This window comes from Culicoides brevitarsis, chromosome 2, assembly GCF_036172545.1.
Source record: "Culicoides brevitarsis isolate CSIRO-B50_1 chromosome 2, AGI_CSIRO_Cbre_v1, whole genome shotgun sequence".
Lineage (NCBI taxonomy): Eukaryota > Metazoa > Arthropoda > Insecta > Diptera > Ceratopogonidae > Culicoides > Culicoides brevitarsis.
The window spans coordinates 35453989-35471984 of record NC_087086.1 but is presented as its reverse complement, the minus strand read 5'-3'; the positions used below and the strand labels follow the sequence as shown (position 1 = coordinate 35471984).

Below are 17996 nucleotides of genomic sequence, written 5' to 3'. Positions count from 1 at the left end.
CGATGAATTTCATCAAAATCAAGTTGAAGCGTCTCTTTGATCAGGAAAAAGATGCAAATACTTACCCGAAAATGGTCGAAATGCACAAGAAAATTGACGATTTGTGTACAATTATCGGCTGTAACATGCTCCGGAAGGACTACAAGGCGGATTTTCGTACTTTTATAACGGTCTTTTTGGGGGCTTTTACCTTCGTTTGCTTCGTTTTCACGCAATTTGTGCATTACAAGCGCGGCAAGTACTTGGATGCGTTTTTGGTGTTCGCTTATTACGGCATTGACCTGCAATCTATGGCAAAATTGTACTATTCGTACATCAATCGGGACTTGTTGTACAAAATGGGGCAGCAAATAGTGCAGATTCATGCGAAATATCAAGTTGGCGAGGAAAGGAAGAAAATTTTGAATGTTTGTTATAGTCGGTGTGACATGATTTACATCATTTTTCGGTTTTTGTATGTAAATGCGGTTGCTGGATTACTAAGTTTTCCCTTGTTGATCTACATTTTTGACCATGGGAAGGTTACAATGTTCGTAAGTCATGAAAATTTTTAAGTTTTTTTGAAGAAATTTGATGATTTTTCTTACAGATGGAACTTTTGGTCATGGGATTTACGGATGGATCGTGGTTTTCGTACACGTTCAACATGATTTATCAATTTATTATTATGTTTTATAGTGTTATGGGGTTGATGGCAGTGGATATTATGTTCATGTGAGTGCTAAATGATCATTTTTTATTGAAAAATTAAAAAAATACATTTAAATCAACTTTTGTGTCGATTAAAGTCCAAAAATTAAGAATTTTTCTGATAATTTCTTTAAAAATTTTAATTTTTCAACTTTTAGGGTCGTAACTGCTCATTATAAATGCTTGTGTGAACTTTTCGAGGTTTCGTTAAAGGAATTGTCTGAAGAGCTTCAATACGATGGAGATGAAAAATACGAAAGAAAAATCAAACTTATGCTTCGGAATATCATAATTGAGCACGAATACATGATAACGTAAGTTATTTTTTTTTTTAATTATGAAAAAAAATAAATTTAATCAATTATTATTTAATTTTATTATTTAAATTAATTAATTTAACTTAAGTTAAATATGCTTCAATCTAGAAAAAAAAATAATTTTTATTTAAAATTTTAAAATTTAATTTAATTTAATTTTATTAATATTTTAATTAAATATTTTTTTGATTTAGAAAAAAAACTAATTTTTATTTAAAATTTAATTTAATTTAAATTTATTAATATTTTATTTAAATATTTTTTTAATTTAATTAATTTAAAATTATTTTTTTTTCGAAATTAAAAAAAAATCAAAAATTTAAAAATACCTAATATTTTTTATTTATTTTTTTATTTAAAAAAAATATTTTCAATAAAAAATTAACTCTGAAAAAAAAACAATTTTTAATTTAATTTTGGCTGAAATTTTTTTTGATAAATTTTTTTCGCTAACATCTTTAAATGGCTCCTGTACATCGAAAAAAAAATCTCACAAAAAAATATTAAAATTATTTCAAAAATTAGCTTCAAATTTTTAAAATCAATCTGAATATTTTTACTCAAGAATAACATTTAATTTTTTTTTCAAAATTATTTTTTCAGCTTTTTAAACAATCACGATGATTTGTACACGAACATTTGTTTTTTTGAAGTTTTTGCAACAAATTTTACTTGCGTAAGTTATTTCAATTTTAAAAATTTTCAACACTTTTTATCAAAAATATCTCATTTCAGGTCGCTCTCTTGTTCGTCGAAACCTTCGTAAGTCAAAAATTTCCCAAAAATACCACAAAAAAAAATTAAAATTTTTGTGAATTTTCTTTCAGAAATTCTGGTTTCCCGGTTACAGCCTCGGCTTTGCAGCGTTCGTGCAGTTTCTCTTGTTCTGCACTGTGGGAACAATCATTGAAAATGCCGTGATTATTAATTTTTTAATCGCATGTGAGATTTTTTAATTGATTTTTTTTTATTTTAGAGTGAACGTGCTGTCGAAGCCATTTATGAAATTCCGTGGTATTGTTTGAAGAAGGAGCGTGCATTGGAATTTTTAATAATGTTCAAAAAGGCGCAAAATCCAAATTTTTTGTCGATTGGCGGAATTGCTCCTTTGAGCGTGGCAACTGCTAAAGAAGTGATTTTTTATGTTTTTAGGATTTTTTGTTCAAAATTTAATTTTTTTAATTTTTTTTTTAGATTATCAACAAAATGTATTCTTTCTACATGATGTTCTTGTCGTTTATTGACGAAAAAGCAGTTGAAAAACTCTTGGAAGGGGAAAATTAGACGAAAAAATGAAAAATTTTACATTTTGAGGCTTAAAGTAAAGCTTTTAAGTACAAAACTGCTTTCAAGTTTTCAAGAAAAATGTCAAATTTTTTACAAAAATCGACTTTGGTTGATATATTTTCTCTAAAAATTTCGTATTTTCCTTAAATCTATGTCACAAGAACGTTTTTGAGAGCACAGCATCAATAAATATGTACAAAAAAAATTATCATGGACCATCCATCAATCGATCATCCTCAGACCCATTTCATTCGTCACAAAACTCGTGACTGTTCTCAAAACTGCCGTTTGAACAGCTGCATCTCCCATGATGATCGGAATCAAAAGCGCCAAATCCTGCGGTCCAACATCTCGCACAGCTGCCATTATGTGACTTTGGAGTCTTTCTCGCTGTGTCGGCGTCAAATCGTTCCTCAGAATTTCTCCCAAAGGTTTCCATCCTTGCATTTTGTACGCAGATCCGACACCGCCGAGAATTGCACCTGCTGCCAATCCAACGGGACCTCCCAAAACGCCGCCAAGAAAAGCTGTGGCGCCCGTAATTGCTGCTCCTGCGAAGATTTTTTTTTTTTGAGAGAGATGACGATGATTCATGAGATAAAGAAAAGTTTAAAGGTCGTACCTTTAGCTGATTGCTTCATCGTCACTCGCATCTCGCGCTCGTCACAAATTAAGGAAACGGCGTTGATGAGTTCTACCGTATCGACAGGCATTTTTTGTTAAGTAGAAGGTTAAAAAATTTATTTGGAAAATTGTGAAATTGTTTTGTTTTTTTTTTTATTTTTGTTTATCTCTTAAATTAAATTTTACGCTAATTCAAGGTATACGGTACTACATGTGAGACGAATGAAAATGATAAATTATGGTAGCCATAACTTCAGATGAATATAAATTTCTAAAAATTTGAAGATTTTTTTATGAATTTTGAATTTTCGTGAAAAATTCTATGCGAAAAGTAATTTGAGCATCTATCAAACAAAAAATTTGGAAGGTAATAAATTTCATTTTTTAAAACTGTGTCAAAGCCATTTTTGTCAAGTATTGCTCCAAAGGGATAAAAATTCGTCAGAGGGCTCTAATTTATCATTTTTAATCATTTTATAACTCAAAACTGCCAAAAAATTGAAACTGAAAAAATTTTTTTTCTTTGACACAGTTTTGATTTGAAAACTAAATCAAGAGCAAAACTGTGTCAAAAACTATGTCAAAAACTGTGTCAAAGCGATTTTTGTCAAATCTTGCTCCAAATGGATAAAAATTTGTCAGAGTGCTCTAATTTATCATTTTTAATCATTTTAAAACTCAAAACTGCCAAAAAATTGAAACTGAAAAAAAATTTTTTCTTTGACACAGTTTTTATTTGAAAACTAAATCAAGAGCAAAACTGTGTCAAAAACTATGTCAAAAACTGTGTCAAAGCGATTTTTGTCAAATCTTGCTCCAAATGGATAAAAATTTGTCAGAGTGCTCTAATTTATCATTTTTAATCATTTTAAAACTCAAAACTGCCAAAATATTGAAACTGAAAAAAAATTTATTCCTTTGACACAGTTTTGATTTGAAAACTAAATCAAGAGCAAAACTGTGTCAAAAACTATGTCAAAAACTGTGTCAAAGCAATTTTTGTCAAATCTTGCTCCAAATGGATAAAAATTTGTCAGAGGGCTCTAATTTATCATTTTTAATCATTTTATAACTCAAAACTGCCAAAAAATTGAAACTGAAAAAAATTTTTTTCTTTGACACAGTTTTGATTTGAAAACTAAATCAAGAGCAAAACTGTGTCAAAAACTATGTCAAAAACTGTGTCAAAGCAATTTTTGTCAAATCTTGCTCCAAATGGATAAAAATTTGTCAGAGGGCTCTAATTTATCATTTTTAATCATTTTATAACTCAAAACTGCCAAAAAATTGAAACTGAAAAAAATTTTTTTCTTTGACACAGTTTTGATTTGAAAACTAAATCAAGAGCAAAACTGTGTCAAAAACTATGTCAAAAACTGTGTCAAAGCAATTTTTGTCAAATCTTGCTCCAAATGGATAAAAATTTGTCAGAGGGCTCTAATTTATCATTTTTAATCATTTTATAACTCAAAACTGCCAAAAAATTGAAACTGAAAAAAAATTTTTTCTTTGACACAGTTTTGATTTGAAAACTAAATCAAGAGCAAAACTGTGTCAAAAACTGTGTCAAAGCAATTTTTGTCAAATCTTGATTCAAATGGATAAAAATTTGTCAGAGGGCTCTAATTTATCATTTTTAATCATTTTAAAACTCAAAACTGCCAAAAAATTGAAATTGAAAAAAAATTTTTTCTTTGACACAGTTTTGATTTGAAAACTAAATCAAGAGCAAAACTGTGTCAAAAACTATGTCAAAAACTGTGTCAAAGCAATTTTTTTCAAATCTTTGACTTGCTCCAAATGGAAAAACTAAAAATTTGTCAGAGGGCTCTAATTTATCATTTTTAATCATTTTATAACTCAAAACTGCCAAAAAATTGAAACTGAAAAAAAATTTTTTTTTGACACAGTTTTGATTTGAAAACTAAATCAAGAGCAAAACTGTGTCAAAAACTATGTCAAAAACTGTGTCAAAAACTGTGTCAAAGCAATTTTTGTCAAATCTTGCTCCAAATGGATAAAAATTTGTCAGAGGGCTCTAATTTATCATTTTTAATCATTTTATAACTCAAAACTGCCAAAAAATTGAAACTGAAAAAAAATTTTTTCTTTGACACAGTTTTGATTTGAAAACTAAATCAAGAGCAAAACTGTGTCAAAAACTATGTCAAAAACTGTGTCAAAGCAATTTTTGTCAAATCTTGCTCCAAATGGATAAAAATTTGTCAGAGGGCTCTAATTTATCATTTTTAATCATTTTATAACTCAAAACTGCCAAAAAATTGAAACTGAAAAAAAATTTTTTCTTTGACACAGTTTTGATTTGAAAACTAAATCAAGAGCAAAACTGTGTCAAAAACTGTGTCAAAGCAATTTTTGTCAAATCTTGCTCCAAATGGATAAAAATTTGTCAGAGGGCTCTAATTTATCATTTTTAATCATTTTATAACTCAAAACTGCCAAAAAATTGAAACTGAAAAAAAATTTTTTCTTTGACACAGTTTTGATTTGAAAACTAAATCAAGAGCAAAACTGTGTCAAAAACTATGTCAAAAACTGTGTCAAAGCAATTTTTGTCAAATCTTGCTCCAAATGGATAAAAATTTGTCAGAGGGCTCTAATTTATCATTTTTAATCATTTTATAACTCAAAACTGCCAAAAAATTGAAACTGAAAAAAAATTTTTTTTTTGACACAGTTTTGATTTGAAAACTAAATCAAGAGCAAAACTGTGTCAAAAACTATGTCAAAAACTGTGTCAAAGCAATTTTTGTCAAATCTTGCTCCAAATGGATAAAAATTTGTCAGAGGGCTCTAATTTATCATTTTTAATCATTTTATAACTCAAAACTGCCAAAAAATTGAAACTGAAAAAAAATTTTTTTCTTTGACACAGTTTTGATTTGAAAACTAAATCAAGAGCAAAACTGTGTCAAAAACTATGTCAAAAACTGTGTCAAAGCAATTTTTGTCAAATCTTGCTCCAAATGGATAAAAATTTGTCAGAGGGCTCTAATTTATCATTTTTAATCATTTTATAACTCAAAACTGCCAAAAAATTGAAACTGAAAAAAAATTTTTTCTTTGACACAGTTTTGATTTGAAAACTAAATCAAGAGCAAAACTGTGTCAAAAACTATGTGTTTTTTGTCAAATCTTGCTCCAAATGGATAAAAATTTGTCAGAGGGCTCTAATTTATCATTTTTAATCATTTTATAACTCAAAACTGCCAAAAAATTGAAACTGAAAAAAAATTTTTTTTTTGACACAGTTTTGATTTGAAAACTAAATCAAGAGCAAAACTGTGTCAAAAACTATGTCAAAAACTGTGTCAAAGCAATTTTTGTCAAATCTTGCTCCAAATGGATAAAAATTTGTCAGAGGGCTCTAATTTATCATTTTTAATCATTTTATAACTCAAAACTGCCAAAAAATTGAAACTAAAAAAATTTTTTTTCTTTGACACAGTTTTGATTTGAAAACTAAATCAAGAGCAAAACTGTGTCAAAAACTATGTCAAAAACTGTGTCAAAGCAATTTTTGTCAAATCTTGCTCCAAATGGATAAAAATTTGTCAGAGGGCTCTAATTTATCATTTTTAATCATTTTATAACTCAAAACTGCCAAAAAATTGAAACTGAAAAAAAATTTTTTCTTTGACACAGTTTTGCAATTTTTGTCAAATCTTGCTCCAAATGGATAAAAATTTGTCAGAGGGCTCTAATTTGCCAAAAAATTGAAACTGAAAAAAAATTTTTTCTTTGACACAGTTTTGATTTGAAAACTAAATCAAGAGCAAAACTGTGTCAAAAACTATGTCAAAAACTGTGTCAAAGCAATTTTTGTCAAATCTTGCTCCAAATGGATAAAAATTTGTAAGAGGGCTATAATTTATCATTTCTAGTCATTTTATAACTCAAAACTGCCAAAAAATTGAAACTGAAAAAAAAATTTCTTTAACATAGTTTTGTTTTGAATGTGTATGAAATTACGAAAGGGCCATGAGGAGTAGGAAAATGTGAATTGAGGAGTACAAAAAAGCGTAGATATATAACATTGAAATGCGATATAGTATGTCGTTCTTTAGACGTCTACTTTCTCTATTTTTTTTTTTAATTTTTTATTTCTTCAAAAATCGACCAAATATCATTCAAATAAGACCTAAACTTAGTCAAAAACTCGAAAATTTGCATTAAAAATTTCACCTCCCCAAATCCGAAGCAATCTGGTCAGCGTATTCAACAACTGTCAGCAAGAGGCTCGTAACTGTCAAAATCCAACGAAATCCATCGTGCCTCGAGACGTAACAAAATGAGAAAATCGCTTCCGTTAATCCGTGTTTCGTGAGGCGTTCGGGCGCGTGAAAGTAATCACTTACTGAGACAAAGCCATCAAATTTGTGCATTCTTTTTTTCCACAAAATTCGTGTATAAATAATGCAATAAAAGTGCAAAAAAGTCCCAAATACGCAACGCGAGTGACCCGGGAAACGAATTAACGCAAAAGTATCCAGTCCTTAATCGTAGTAAACGCAAGAGAAGATATTCAAATTTATTATGCACAAGAAATCAGTCAGATAAATGGTATTTACATAAAAAGCTCACTTTCCGTCGTAATTTATCGATTTGGGGGATTTCACACGCAAAAGCTGCGACTCGTGATGCAATTTGGCGCAGAATTTCGAGGAAATTTTCACGAAAATCCGGAAAAAGTGAAGATTTTCCGTGCTTTTGGTACATTTTTAATGAGTTTATTTGAACGAGTCTACGCCATATTGTTCTGTGTCGTATGGGGGCGCGTACTCGCCATCGAGCGGAGTCTAAACAATGATGCGTACGTGATGTCAGGGTGTTACAACTGTCGAAAATGTTCCAAAAAATTATGAAGGAGGAGGAATATCAAGTATTTTTAGTGCAAAAATTAAAATTTTCAATAAAGTTTCAAAAATTTTGGTGAAAATTAAGAAAAAAATTATGAAAAAAAAATTTTTTGTTTCAAAAATTTGAAAATTATTAACTTAAAATTATTAAAATTATTAAAAAAAAGGAAAAAACAGATTTTTCAACAAAAAATATGTGATTTTTTAGTTCGAAATTGCTTAAAATTATATTATAAAAATTTAAAAAATAATTAAAAAGAAGGATTTTTGATACATTTTCGAAAGTTGTATCGGCCTAATTGGGAATAATGAATGAAATGCTCAGTGCAGTGTGTGGCATTAACAACGGCGCGAGTAAAAGAGAGAGAACGGAATGGGAAAAAAGAAATCCAGCAAAACGAAGAAATAATTACGATGACAAATTAATTTTTTTTTCGTTCGAGTGATCGACGTTAATCGATTTTTTCTCGCACACAGGTATCGTTTAACCCAACGGATGTCTGCTCAGAATCGGTAGTTGTCCGTATTAATGGCTGCAACAACTGAAGGTGAAATTCGAGTGGGTCCTGGTCATCAGGTAAACGGCGATATTTATGTACGTAACACAATTCACACATCCATCCATGTGGTAACATTTATAATTTTTTTGATTTTTTTTATATCGAAAAAAATTCTTTTTAAGAAGTTATTGTCACAAAAAAAATCACCCGAGTGACGAATAGTTTCTTAAAAATGAGCAAAATTTCAAAATTACACAAAACATTAACATCAAACACACACAAATTAACAAAAACTTTTCAGGGTCTCGCAAGAGAAAAAATCAAATTTTGACTTACAAATATTTTTTTCAAAGGCTAAACTACCAGATTATCAGCCAATTGAGAATTACAAGCCGGAAAAAGATGGTCTACGTGAATTGGAAGAGACACGTTGGAATCCCGGTGTTGTATTGGATGGGGACCTGTTAATGTACCTACGTGCAGCACGTTCTATCTCAGCTTTTCAAGGAATGTGCGACGGTGGTTCACCTGAAGATGGTTGTGTGGCCGCTAGTCGAGACGATACAACAATAAACGCATTAGACGTTGTAAGTATTTCTGCATTTTTTTTATAAAAAATTATTTTTTTTTTTAATTTTACGACATGAAAATTAATTTTTTTAACAAAAAATTTTCAAATTTCGACCTAAAATAATTTTTAAAAAATTTCAAAATAATATTTTTTTTATAAAATCTATTCAAAAATCAAAAATTATTTTTATTTGATAGAATTTTGAAACATTAGAAAGAAAAAAAAACATAAATTCGGAAAGTCATTTTTTCTCAAAATTTCTAAAAAGATGTTGAAATTTTTTTTTTTGTATTAAATTTTTTTTTGAATTAATTTTAATTTATTTTTGAATTAATACTTTTTTTTACAAAATTGATGAATTTTCACAAAAAAATGAGAAAATTTTGAATTTTTGAATTAATTAAATAAAATTTTTAATCTTTTCCAAAAGAATTTTGTTTAAAATTAAAAAAATTTAACATTTTCTGAGAGTAAAATAAAAAATAAGTTAAAAAAAATCAAATAAAAAATAAATTTTAAAAAAAGTAAATAAAAATAATTCGAAAAAAATCGAAAATATTTTTTTGATAATTGCTTTGTCTCAATTTTATTTAAAAATTATTAAATATTTAATTTCAATAATAAATATTTATTATTAATATTATTTATTGCATTTAATTAATTATTTAATTTTTTTCATAAAAATAAATAAAAATTCAAAAAAATTAATTAAAATTCATAAAAATAAAAAAAAATATTTTTTTACAAAATTTTTTGATTATTCTTTTGTTCTTTAAAAATGTTCATAATTTATTTTTAATTTCTTTTATTCAAAAATGTTAAATTAAAATATTTTTTTTTTATTAAAAAAATACGTTTTAAAATATATTTTTTAAAATTAATTATTTATTTTGTTTCTATGAAATATCAGAAAATTTCTCAAAATTTTTCAAATTTTTTTTTTTTTTTTTTTTCATTTTAAATTTTTTACTTTTTTTTATAAATTTTTTTTTTTGAAAACAAAAGAGATTCTAAAATTTGTTTTTCTTAATTTTTTACAGCTACACGATTCTGGATACGATCCTGGTAAAGCTCTGGAAGCGCTATTAAAATTTCCGGTGCCAAAAGGAATTGACAAGAAGTGGACAGAAGAAGAAACAAAACGATTTATCAAAGGATTACGACAATTTGGAAAAAACTTTTTTCGCATACACACAGATTTATTGCCGCACAAGGCAACCCCCGAATTAGTAGAGTTTTACTACTTGTGGAAGAAAACTCCGGGCGCGAATAATAATCGCCCGCATCGCCGAAGACGCGCAAGCAGCTTGCGTCGCATCCGTAATACACGAACAAACAGCAACGCCGGCAATAATAACAAAGAAACGGCAAAAGAGAAGGAAAACAACAAAAACAACAAGGATCAAACGCCCGAACCGCAAGTTGCCGAAACGACGCCAACGACAATTGTCGCTGCCTCCACGATCACGACGACAAACACGACCACGACGACGACAAATAGCACGAACAGCAACACGAACAACAACAAGGAAGAAAACAGCTCCGTTTCGGAGGACGATGCTAGTGAGTGCGACAGTGATTCGAGTACAACAAACAAAGGATCAATTGTAGCCAGTGGAGAATTTGGTGAAGAATCACCATCGAGAATGCGTACACGCAACAAACAAACAGCCAAGGATCAAAACAATACGAGTGGCAAACGGGCGAAACGTGGCACCGACACGCCAGACACGACCGCGCAAAATGACAACCCAAAGACGCCGAGCAAGACGGAGAAGAAGAACAACAAAGCCACGAAAGAGACGCCGCAAAAGGGCAAGAAACGCCCCAACGAGTCGGAGCCCATCGAGCAAAATGACGACAAAGACATGAAACGCAAGCGTTCCGACAGCCCGGCGGAGAGCGTAACAACCGACAGTCGTCCCGGAAGTGTGCTCGACGAAGCCGAATCGAACAGCGAGCCCTCAGAAACTGCCCTCGTTGCAAAAGAAGGCGAAGAAAAAGACCCGCTGTCATTGCCGACAGACGAAAAAACATCATCGCCCAAAGAAGAAATCGTCGCCGATCAAAAACCAACTGAAAATCCCGTCACGGACGACAAAGAAATCGCTCCGAATGACGCGAAAAAGGATGACGACGCCCCAGAAACACCCGCAGTTCCCGTCAAAGAGCAAGAAATGCTGAAACAACTCGCAAACATGAAACAAGAAACCGCAAATAACGCGAATAACACGGAAGAAGTGAAAGATGTCGTCTACAGCATAAAGAAGGAACCGCGCGACGAACAAAACAATCAAGCGGAAACACCCGCAGAAAACGAACCGCATGATCTCAAAGTGAAATTAGAAATCAAATCGGAGGGAAAACCCGCAGTTGGCGACGAAAAACTCCCCGTTGACACAGAAAAAGCCGAAAATTCCGAAGATGCGGAAAATTTGACAACTACAAAGGCTCCAACAGCCTCCGCGGAAGACGAAAAAGTCGAAACGAAAGTTTTCGCGGATAAACCTCCCGCATCTGGAGATCAAATAATGATCAAATCATTCGCACAAGACCTTTCGGGAAGCGGAAAATATCCTCCGCCCGCTCCGGAGGGCGACACAAAATACGATGGTGTTCCATTAAAAGGTGCTTATCCCCCCGCCGGAGCAATTCGACATCCATACGGTGCGGAAATGATGAAATTTGATCCCGTTACAGGCAAATATCCGCCAATGGGACCTCAAGACATGAAATTTGGCGCTCCTGATGCGCATCTCGGTATGAAATTCGGCGGAGAACAAATGCCCAAGTTGCAATTTTCGGCAGAAAATTTGATTAAAAATAGTGATCCAGCGAAATATGCAAGACCTGAAAGTCCCTCGTCTCGCGTCACGCCGAATCAGGATAGTCAGGGAAGTAATAGTAGTTCACAACCGCCGCTTGCGATCCCATCACGATTGCCGGGTGAGAATTGGTCTCCTTTGACATCGCAATCAGGTCCTGCTAACACGCCGCCAACGTCGAGTAACGCATTGACACCGACAACGCAAAGCCCATCGCCGTTCTTCTCGTCAACGGGACCCTTCCATCGCCCGTATCAAGATTCGAAGCCCCCCAGCAGCACAACGGGTCAATTTCCGCCTGCTGCGCATCAAGGCGCCACGCAATCTCCGCAATTTGCGTCACTCGGAGGTCCTCCGCTTCCATCGGCATCGTCGCAAAACATATCAGCAGCGCCGGGAAGACCCAACGAAGCGTTACCGCATTCAGCGCGCGATCCAAATGGAGGTCCTCCTGCACGTGGGCCGTCGCCCATGACACCCATGATTCCGGGAATGCCGCCTTCCGCAGCCGCAATGTTGAATCATTCACTGCCTTTGCACTTACCGCATCCCAATATGCATTTGCCGCCGTCGCATCTTGGAGGTCCCTTGCATCCCGGCGCTCTTTTACCGCCATCTATGGGCGGCCCAAATGCTCCATTGTCGCTAATTGGACCGCCGTCGCAACCTTCAAGTGCATTAACGACACTCATGGATGTCGCAGCAGGACGTCGTTCGCCAAGTGCTCGCACAGATTTACATCCGCCGCCATCTTCGTCGTCATCCGCAGCTTCGACGCAAAATACTCCCTCAGCTTCGTCGATTAATCGATCGAGTCCGAGTGTTTCGAGTGCTTCAAATTCGCTTCATCGTTCGCAGAGCCCTGCCGGAAGTCAAGCTGGCGGTTTGAGTCGAACATCTCCCTTGCATCCGATCGCACAAAGTCCCCTGGGACCTCATTCGCAAACCGCATCGTCGACAATGGCTGCCATCGCTGCAGAACGCGAACGTCAAATTATGCGACAACAATCACCTCACATGACGCCGCCTCCCACGAGTGTTTCCTCGTTGATGGTAAGTCCGCTGAACAAACTTTATCCATCGTCGGGACCACATCAACGCGGAAGTTTGGGCACTTCTCCGCCGCCGCCATCGCATTTCAGACCTGGCGCATCGCCGCCTGTTATTCGACACGCACAACACCCTTCGATGGCTTTGCCGATTCCCATGATGGGACATCCGTCGCAAGCGATGCTGCATCCGTCGCAAAACCCGTATGCGCATCCGTTGTCGATGTTTTATCCGCATGGTCCCTTTCCGCCGGGATATTCTCCGTATGGACCTTCGCCGTATGGACCGGGATTTGCGTATATTAAGCCTCCGGGTCCCGATGGTCAATTAATGGGACATCATCCGACGAGTGTTCCGCCTCCGAGACAAGATGAATCGCCGCACGGGAATAGCAAACCACTTACGCCGCATGATAAAAACAAGACGCCTACTCCGACGACGCCAAAACCATCGAGTTCGGGACCGCCAACAGGTTATCCGGGATATCCGCCGGGACATCCGTACATGGATCCGCATATGGCGGGCAAACAAACGCACATGGAAGCACTCAGAGGACATGCACTTTCTGCTGCGGGACATGGACCATGTAAGAAAAGTTTATTTTTTTATTTAAAATTTTTTTATATTTTATCCTAAATTTTTTTTCAAATTTTTTGTCTCATTTTAAAAACTCAAAAAATTTTAGAGAATTTTTTTAAAATCATTTCAAAAAGTTTATTTATTTACAATTTCTCAAAAAAAAATTTTTTCAATTTCTAAAAATTTTTCCATTTTTTGATCATACATATAGAAATTTTTTTTTAATTTTCAATGAAATTTTCCAATGAAAAAAATTTATTTTCATTTTTTATCATTCTAAAAAATTTTATTTTTTGATTTTCAATGAAAATTTTATTTTTTGATACTCAATGAAAATTTTTTGTTTTTTTTTTATAAAAAAAAAATTCTCAATTTTTGACAAATTCTTATTGTTAATTGTTAATCAGAACAAAAACATTTTCAAAAATTAAAAAAAAATAATTAAAATTTATAATAAAATTAATAATAATTTTTTATTACCAAATTTATATTTTTTATTTTACATCAAAATTAAAATATTTAAAATTTATTTTTTTTTAAATGATTAAAACCTTTAGTATTAAATAAAATTATTATTTATTTTTACCTTTCTTTTTCAATAATTTAATTTTTTTCTATTGAATTTCTTTAAATATAAACGCTTGATTTTTTAATTTATATGAATATATTAGAATTTTATTTTTTTTTATTTTATTTTAATTAATTGAATTTAATTATTTTTATTTAAATTATTTTTTTTTTAATTTTTAAAGTTTTTATAATAATATTTTTTTGGGACAAAAATTTTTAATTTTTTTTAAATTAAATTTTTAATTTATTAATTAATTTATATTAAATTTTTAATTTATTTAATTAAATTATTATTTTTTCTTATTAATTTTTTTATTTTAATTAATTTTTCCTTTTTTTTATAAAAATTATTTTATTTAAATTTTTTTGAGTAATATTTTAAGTCAAAAAAAATTTTTTTAATTACCTTGACAATTAATTTTTCATAACAACTAATTTCAGTACAAGTCGACACATTGGATATTGAGCCAGATCCTGAACCTCCATCGCCCGTTCACAATATCGATCGAGGCCCAAGTCCTGAAGCTAAACCCGACGACACCGAATGTCACAGATCACAATCCGCAATGTACGTTTTTTGCTTTAAATTTCTTCAAAAAATAATTTTTTCATGAAAAAATGAAATTCTTTTCTTCAGATTTGTCCGACGATGTGACAGAGGTGACTACAACTCATGCACTCGTACAGATTTAGAATTCAAGCCAGTGCCTGATTCTAAATTAGCGAAGAAACGGGAAGAGCGCGATCGAAAGATGGCTGAAAAGGAACGTGAGAGAAAAGTAAGTTTTAAATTTTTCATGAAAAAAATCAATTTTTAACAAAAATTTCTTGAAAAAGGCTCAGCAAGCACAACAACAAGCCCAACAAGCACAACAGAAATCTTTACCTCCGACTCCGGGATCAAGTATGAAGCCAGAAGTCAAATATCCAGACACTCCTGCGCTGCGACAACTTTCCGAATATGCAAGACCTCATGTTGGATTCAGGTAAAAATCGGTTTTTATCACGAATTTTTTGTGAAATTCGTCTTTAAACAAATATTTGACAACTTTTGTAGTTCTGTGGAATCGATGGTGCCGCCCTCCTTCCATCCATTTTACAATCGTGATAGGTCAGTTACGAACTTTAACTCGTCACGTCATTCATTTAACCGATTTTCATTCATTTACGACATGCGATAACTTTCGAAAAAAATTTTCTAACTTTTTCTAATTTTTTTTATGTTAAAAAAACTCCGGTTTGGCTTTGGAATTGGTTTTTGGGAACGAATTGTAAGTCAAAAGTAGTTGACTTCATCCATTTCATGCCACATTTCGTTATAATTTTCATTCATCGCTTCCGATTTTCGTTTTTCCGATCGATTTTGCACCATTTTTCATCGAATTCACTCCATTTCGACCCTTAACTTGTAAATTTTTCAAAAATTTTAAAAAATTTTTATATTTTTTAGGGAATTTGATGATCCTCATAAACATCCGATGCAACCTGGAATGCATATACCCGGAATGCCTCCTGGAATGCCGCCCGCATCTAGATTGGATCCCCATTGGATGGAGTTGTATCGCAGGTTTGTTCGTTTTTTCTTCAGTTTTTGGATCAAAAAGGCTAATTTTGGATTTTTTCTGTTCAAGCAGAGGGATGCACCCGTCCCAATTTCCGTTGTACGCAAATCCAGCGGCAATTTCGCAGTTGGAACGCGAACGTTTGGGTATTCCTCCACATTTGATGGATCCGTCAGACCCAATGGTAAAACATTTATTAGTAAGATTACGATATTTTTATTATTATTATTACCTCTAACAACCGCCTCACCAGCCATTTCGTATTTCATTCATGCCATAACTGACTTTTCTGTCCTTTTTCTAACAAATTTTCCGTTTTTTTTTTCTGTTAACTGTGTTTGATGACTCTTTTTACCTGATTTTCTTATGATTTCATCAAAACAACTTACGTTATTGTACAATATTATTATTTAGCTACGATTGGCTGGTGAATACTATCACTCCCATAATCATACTCATGTCCATTTACATTCACAGCAGCAATCTGAGGCAGGATTTCAGCTACCACGTGAGTTTGTATAACATTTTTTTCATATTTTTGATGTTTTTCATCAAAAAAATCGACAAAAATTAATATTTTTCAAATTTTCCTTTGACAGCGAATGTACCTTCTTATGCGAGACCGAACATTATGTTACCGAGGGATCCAGCAGACCCCTTTTTACGCATGTCCTACGCTGATCAGTTGCAGGTAAGCTTTAATTTTTCATAAAAAATTCAAAAAACTTACCATTTTTTTGATTTTTAGGCTGCTGAGTTCCAAAGGCAGTCAATGCAGGAACATTATTTTAGGTAAGAAACTCGTTCCAAATGCCTCGATGGAAATTTTTTCACGTAACAGCAAGTAATAAAGTCTTTTTCCCGATTCTTTATTTCTTGCAGGTTGCCACCCCCTTAAAAAATACAAATTTTCCATCCATTTTGCTAATAAAATCTTGATATCTTGACACTTACGTTCGTATGTGCTTCAAAATCAGGCTTTTTAGAACGTAAAATGATTTTTTTTAATTAAAATTTAAAATTTTTTCAATAAAAATTAATTTTTAATTTTTTTTTTTACAGACAACAGGAACGTGAAATGAAAGTACGAGCACTCGAGGAAGCTGCACGCGGCAAACCTCCAATCTAAATGTAAAACCTTACAATTTAAGGCAACTTTTAACTTATAACTCTCTCTTTTGAAGGAAAAAAAAACAAAAAATAGTGTGTTTGTAAAAAATATTTAAAAAAATAAAATATTTAAGTATATATTTTAAATTAAAAAAACAAAAAAAGTGACAATTGACGAAGGTCTCACAAGCGAAAATCAAAGTATTTATTTAAAAAAGTGTCGCAAATCCAGAGAAGAACACAAAAACAACTATTTAATACCAAAATTCCTCTTTCCTCGTTGATGGAGGCCCTATTTTAATGATAAAATATATTAAAAAATTATTATTCTTATGCGTGTTTGTATTAAAAAAAATGAAAAACTAGACAAAAATAAGTATTTTCCTCTTATTTATAAAAATTATTCTACTTTTAACTATATTAATGAACAAAAAACAAAATATTACTCAAAAAAAAAATTATATTACCATCAAAAATATTTTGTATAGCTAGATATAAATTGACTCATGAAAAAAATCATCTTAACAATTATTTTGTATTATTTAAAAAAAAATAGCATTTAAGGATTATATCAACAGTAGTGGTGTTTTAATTCATTATTATAATTATTAACATTATTATATTAAATAAATAAATAAAAAAAAATATTTAATTAAAAACTTTAAAAATCTTAAAAAAAGCACTAAAACTAGATTTTAGAAAAGTGAACAAAAAAGGAAAAAAATACTGATATTTTTTTAGATGTTGCTAAAACTTAAAAAATATGAAAATTAGGAAAAACAACAAAAAAAAAGTAGTGACAAATAGTTTTATTATTAAATTTAAGGAAAATAAAATAAAATTTACAAAAAAAAAATACTTAAAGTAAAAAAAAAGTTTAGTTCCAATATAATTTTTAGTTAAATAAAATTTAAATTTATTTATAAATTTAACAAAAAAGTGAATTTGCCCAGAGGAAAAATTAATTCAGGTATTTTATTCTTTGATATACGATTTTCAACTGAAAAAAGTTAAAAAAAAATGCAAGTGAATTTAATTAAAAAAAAAAAAGTTCTGACTGGTCAGTATCTTATCTACTCATCATTTGCGATCTAAAATTTCAGTTGATTTATTTAATTTTTTTTAATTTTAAAAATTATTTTTAAAAAATAAAACGCACTTTTATTCATATCGGTCAAAAAAATTAACAATAACAAAAAATAGTGAAGTAAAACAGAGTTCTTTCAACCAACACACAAAATAAAGATGTAGATTTAATAAATATACAAAAAAAAAGAAATTTAATGAAGTCAGTGAAAAAAAATAAAGGAGAAAAAATGGAACAATTAGTTTAATTTGTAATAACTATTATTACTGTAATAAATAAAAATAATATCAATTATTATATAAATAAAACAAAAAAAAAGTATAAATATAAAAATAATGAAAAAG

The 17996-nt window shown here is 31.4% G+C and overlaps 3 protein-coding genes across 14 annotated transcripts; 2 read left to right on the top strand and 1 right to left on the bottom strand.

Moving 5' to 3' along the window:
* Positions 1-706: 706 nt before the first annotated feature.
* On the top strand, positions 707-2291 carry LOC134829025 (odorant receptor 67d-like). The gene is made up of 7 exons (XM_063842017.1): positions 707-714; positions 849-1004; positions 1611-1683; positions 1743-1769; positions 1835-1924; positions 1984-2139; positions 2202-2291. The coding sequence occupies exons 1-7, from the start codon at positions 707-709 to the stop codon at positions 2289-2291; spliced, it is 600 nt and encodes a 199-aa protein (XP_063698087.1).
* Positions 2292-2368: 77 nt separating this feature from the next.
* On the bottom strand, positions 2369-3110 carry LOC134831546 (protein C19orf12 homolog). The gene is made up of 2 exons (XM_063845298.1): positions 2917-3110; positions 2369-2845 (listed from the first exon to the last, which is right to left on the bottom strand). The coding sequence occupies exons 1-2, from the start codon at positions 3005-3007 to the stop codon at positions 2517-2519; spliced, it is 420 nt and encodes a 139-aa protein (XP_063701368.1). The 5' UTR covers positions 3008-3110; the 3' UTR covers positions 2369-2516.
* Positions 3111-7307: 4197 nt separating this feature from the next.
* Positions 7308-17014, top strand: LOC134832766 (arginine-glutamic acid dipeptide repeats protein). Of its 12 annotated transcripts, none has more exons than XM_063846907.1 (14): positions 7308-7502; positions 8276-8375; positions 8652-8885; positions 9910-13330; positions 14335-14461; positions 14531-14672; positions 14731-14879; positions 14951-15004; positions 15344-15460; positions 15525-15654; positions 15870-15963; positions 16055-16146; positions 16204-16247; positions 16518-17014. In XM_063846907.1, the coding sequence occupies exons 2-14, from the start codon at positions 8328-8330 to the stop codon at positions 16582-16584; spliced, it is 4719 nt and encodes a 1572-aa protein (XP_063702977.1). In that variant the 5' UTR covers positions 7308-7502; positions 8276-8327; the 3' UTR covers positions 16585-17014. The 12 variants fall into 12 exon arrangements, with proteins under 12 accessions (XP_063702977.1, XP_063702985.1, XP_063702984.1 ...); XM_063846915.1 differs by having other exon boundaries at positions 8276-8393; positions 15428-15460; positions 15528-15654; XM_063846914.1 differs by having other exon boundaries at positions 8276-8393; positions 15428-15460.
* Positions 17015-17996: the final 982 nt, after the last annotated feature.

Bases quoted from the DNA above. Each gene is read 5' to 3' on its own strand.
- LOC134832766 (XM_063846904.1), top strand. From the start codon at position 8,328: ATGGCTGCAACAACTGAAGGTGAAATTCGAGTGGGTCCTGGTCATCAG. The intron at 14,673-14,730 runs GTAAGTTTTAAA...TTCTTGAAAAAG, and splicing joins AAAAGGAACGTGAGAGAAAA to GCTCAGCAAGCACAACAACA. The intron at 15,964-16,054 runs GTGAGTTTGTAT...TTCCTTTGACAG, and splicing joins GGCAGGATTTCAGCTACCAC to CGAATGTACCTTCTTATGCG.
- LOC134831546 (XM_063845298.1), bottom strand. From the start codon at position 3,007: ATGCCTGTCGATACGGTAGAACTCATCAACGCCGTTTCCTTAATTTGT. The intron at 2,846-2,916 runs GTACGACCTTTA...AAATCTTCGCAG, and splicing joins GATGAAGCAATCAGCTAAAG to GAGCAGCAATTACGGGCGCC.
- LOC134829025 (XM_063842017.1), top strand. The intron at 1,770-1,834 runs GTAAGTCAAAAA...ATTTTCTTTCAG, and splicing joins TCTTGTTCGTCGAAACCTTC to AAATTCTGGTTTCCCGGTTA. The intron at 2,140-2,201 runs GTGATTTTTTAT...TTTTTTTTTTAG, and splicing joins GCGTGGCAACTGCTAAAGAA to ATTATCAACAAAATGTATTC.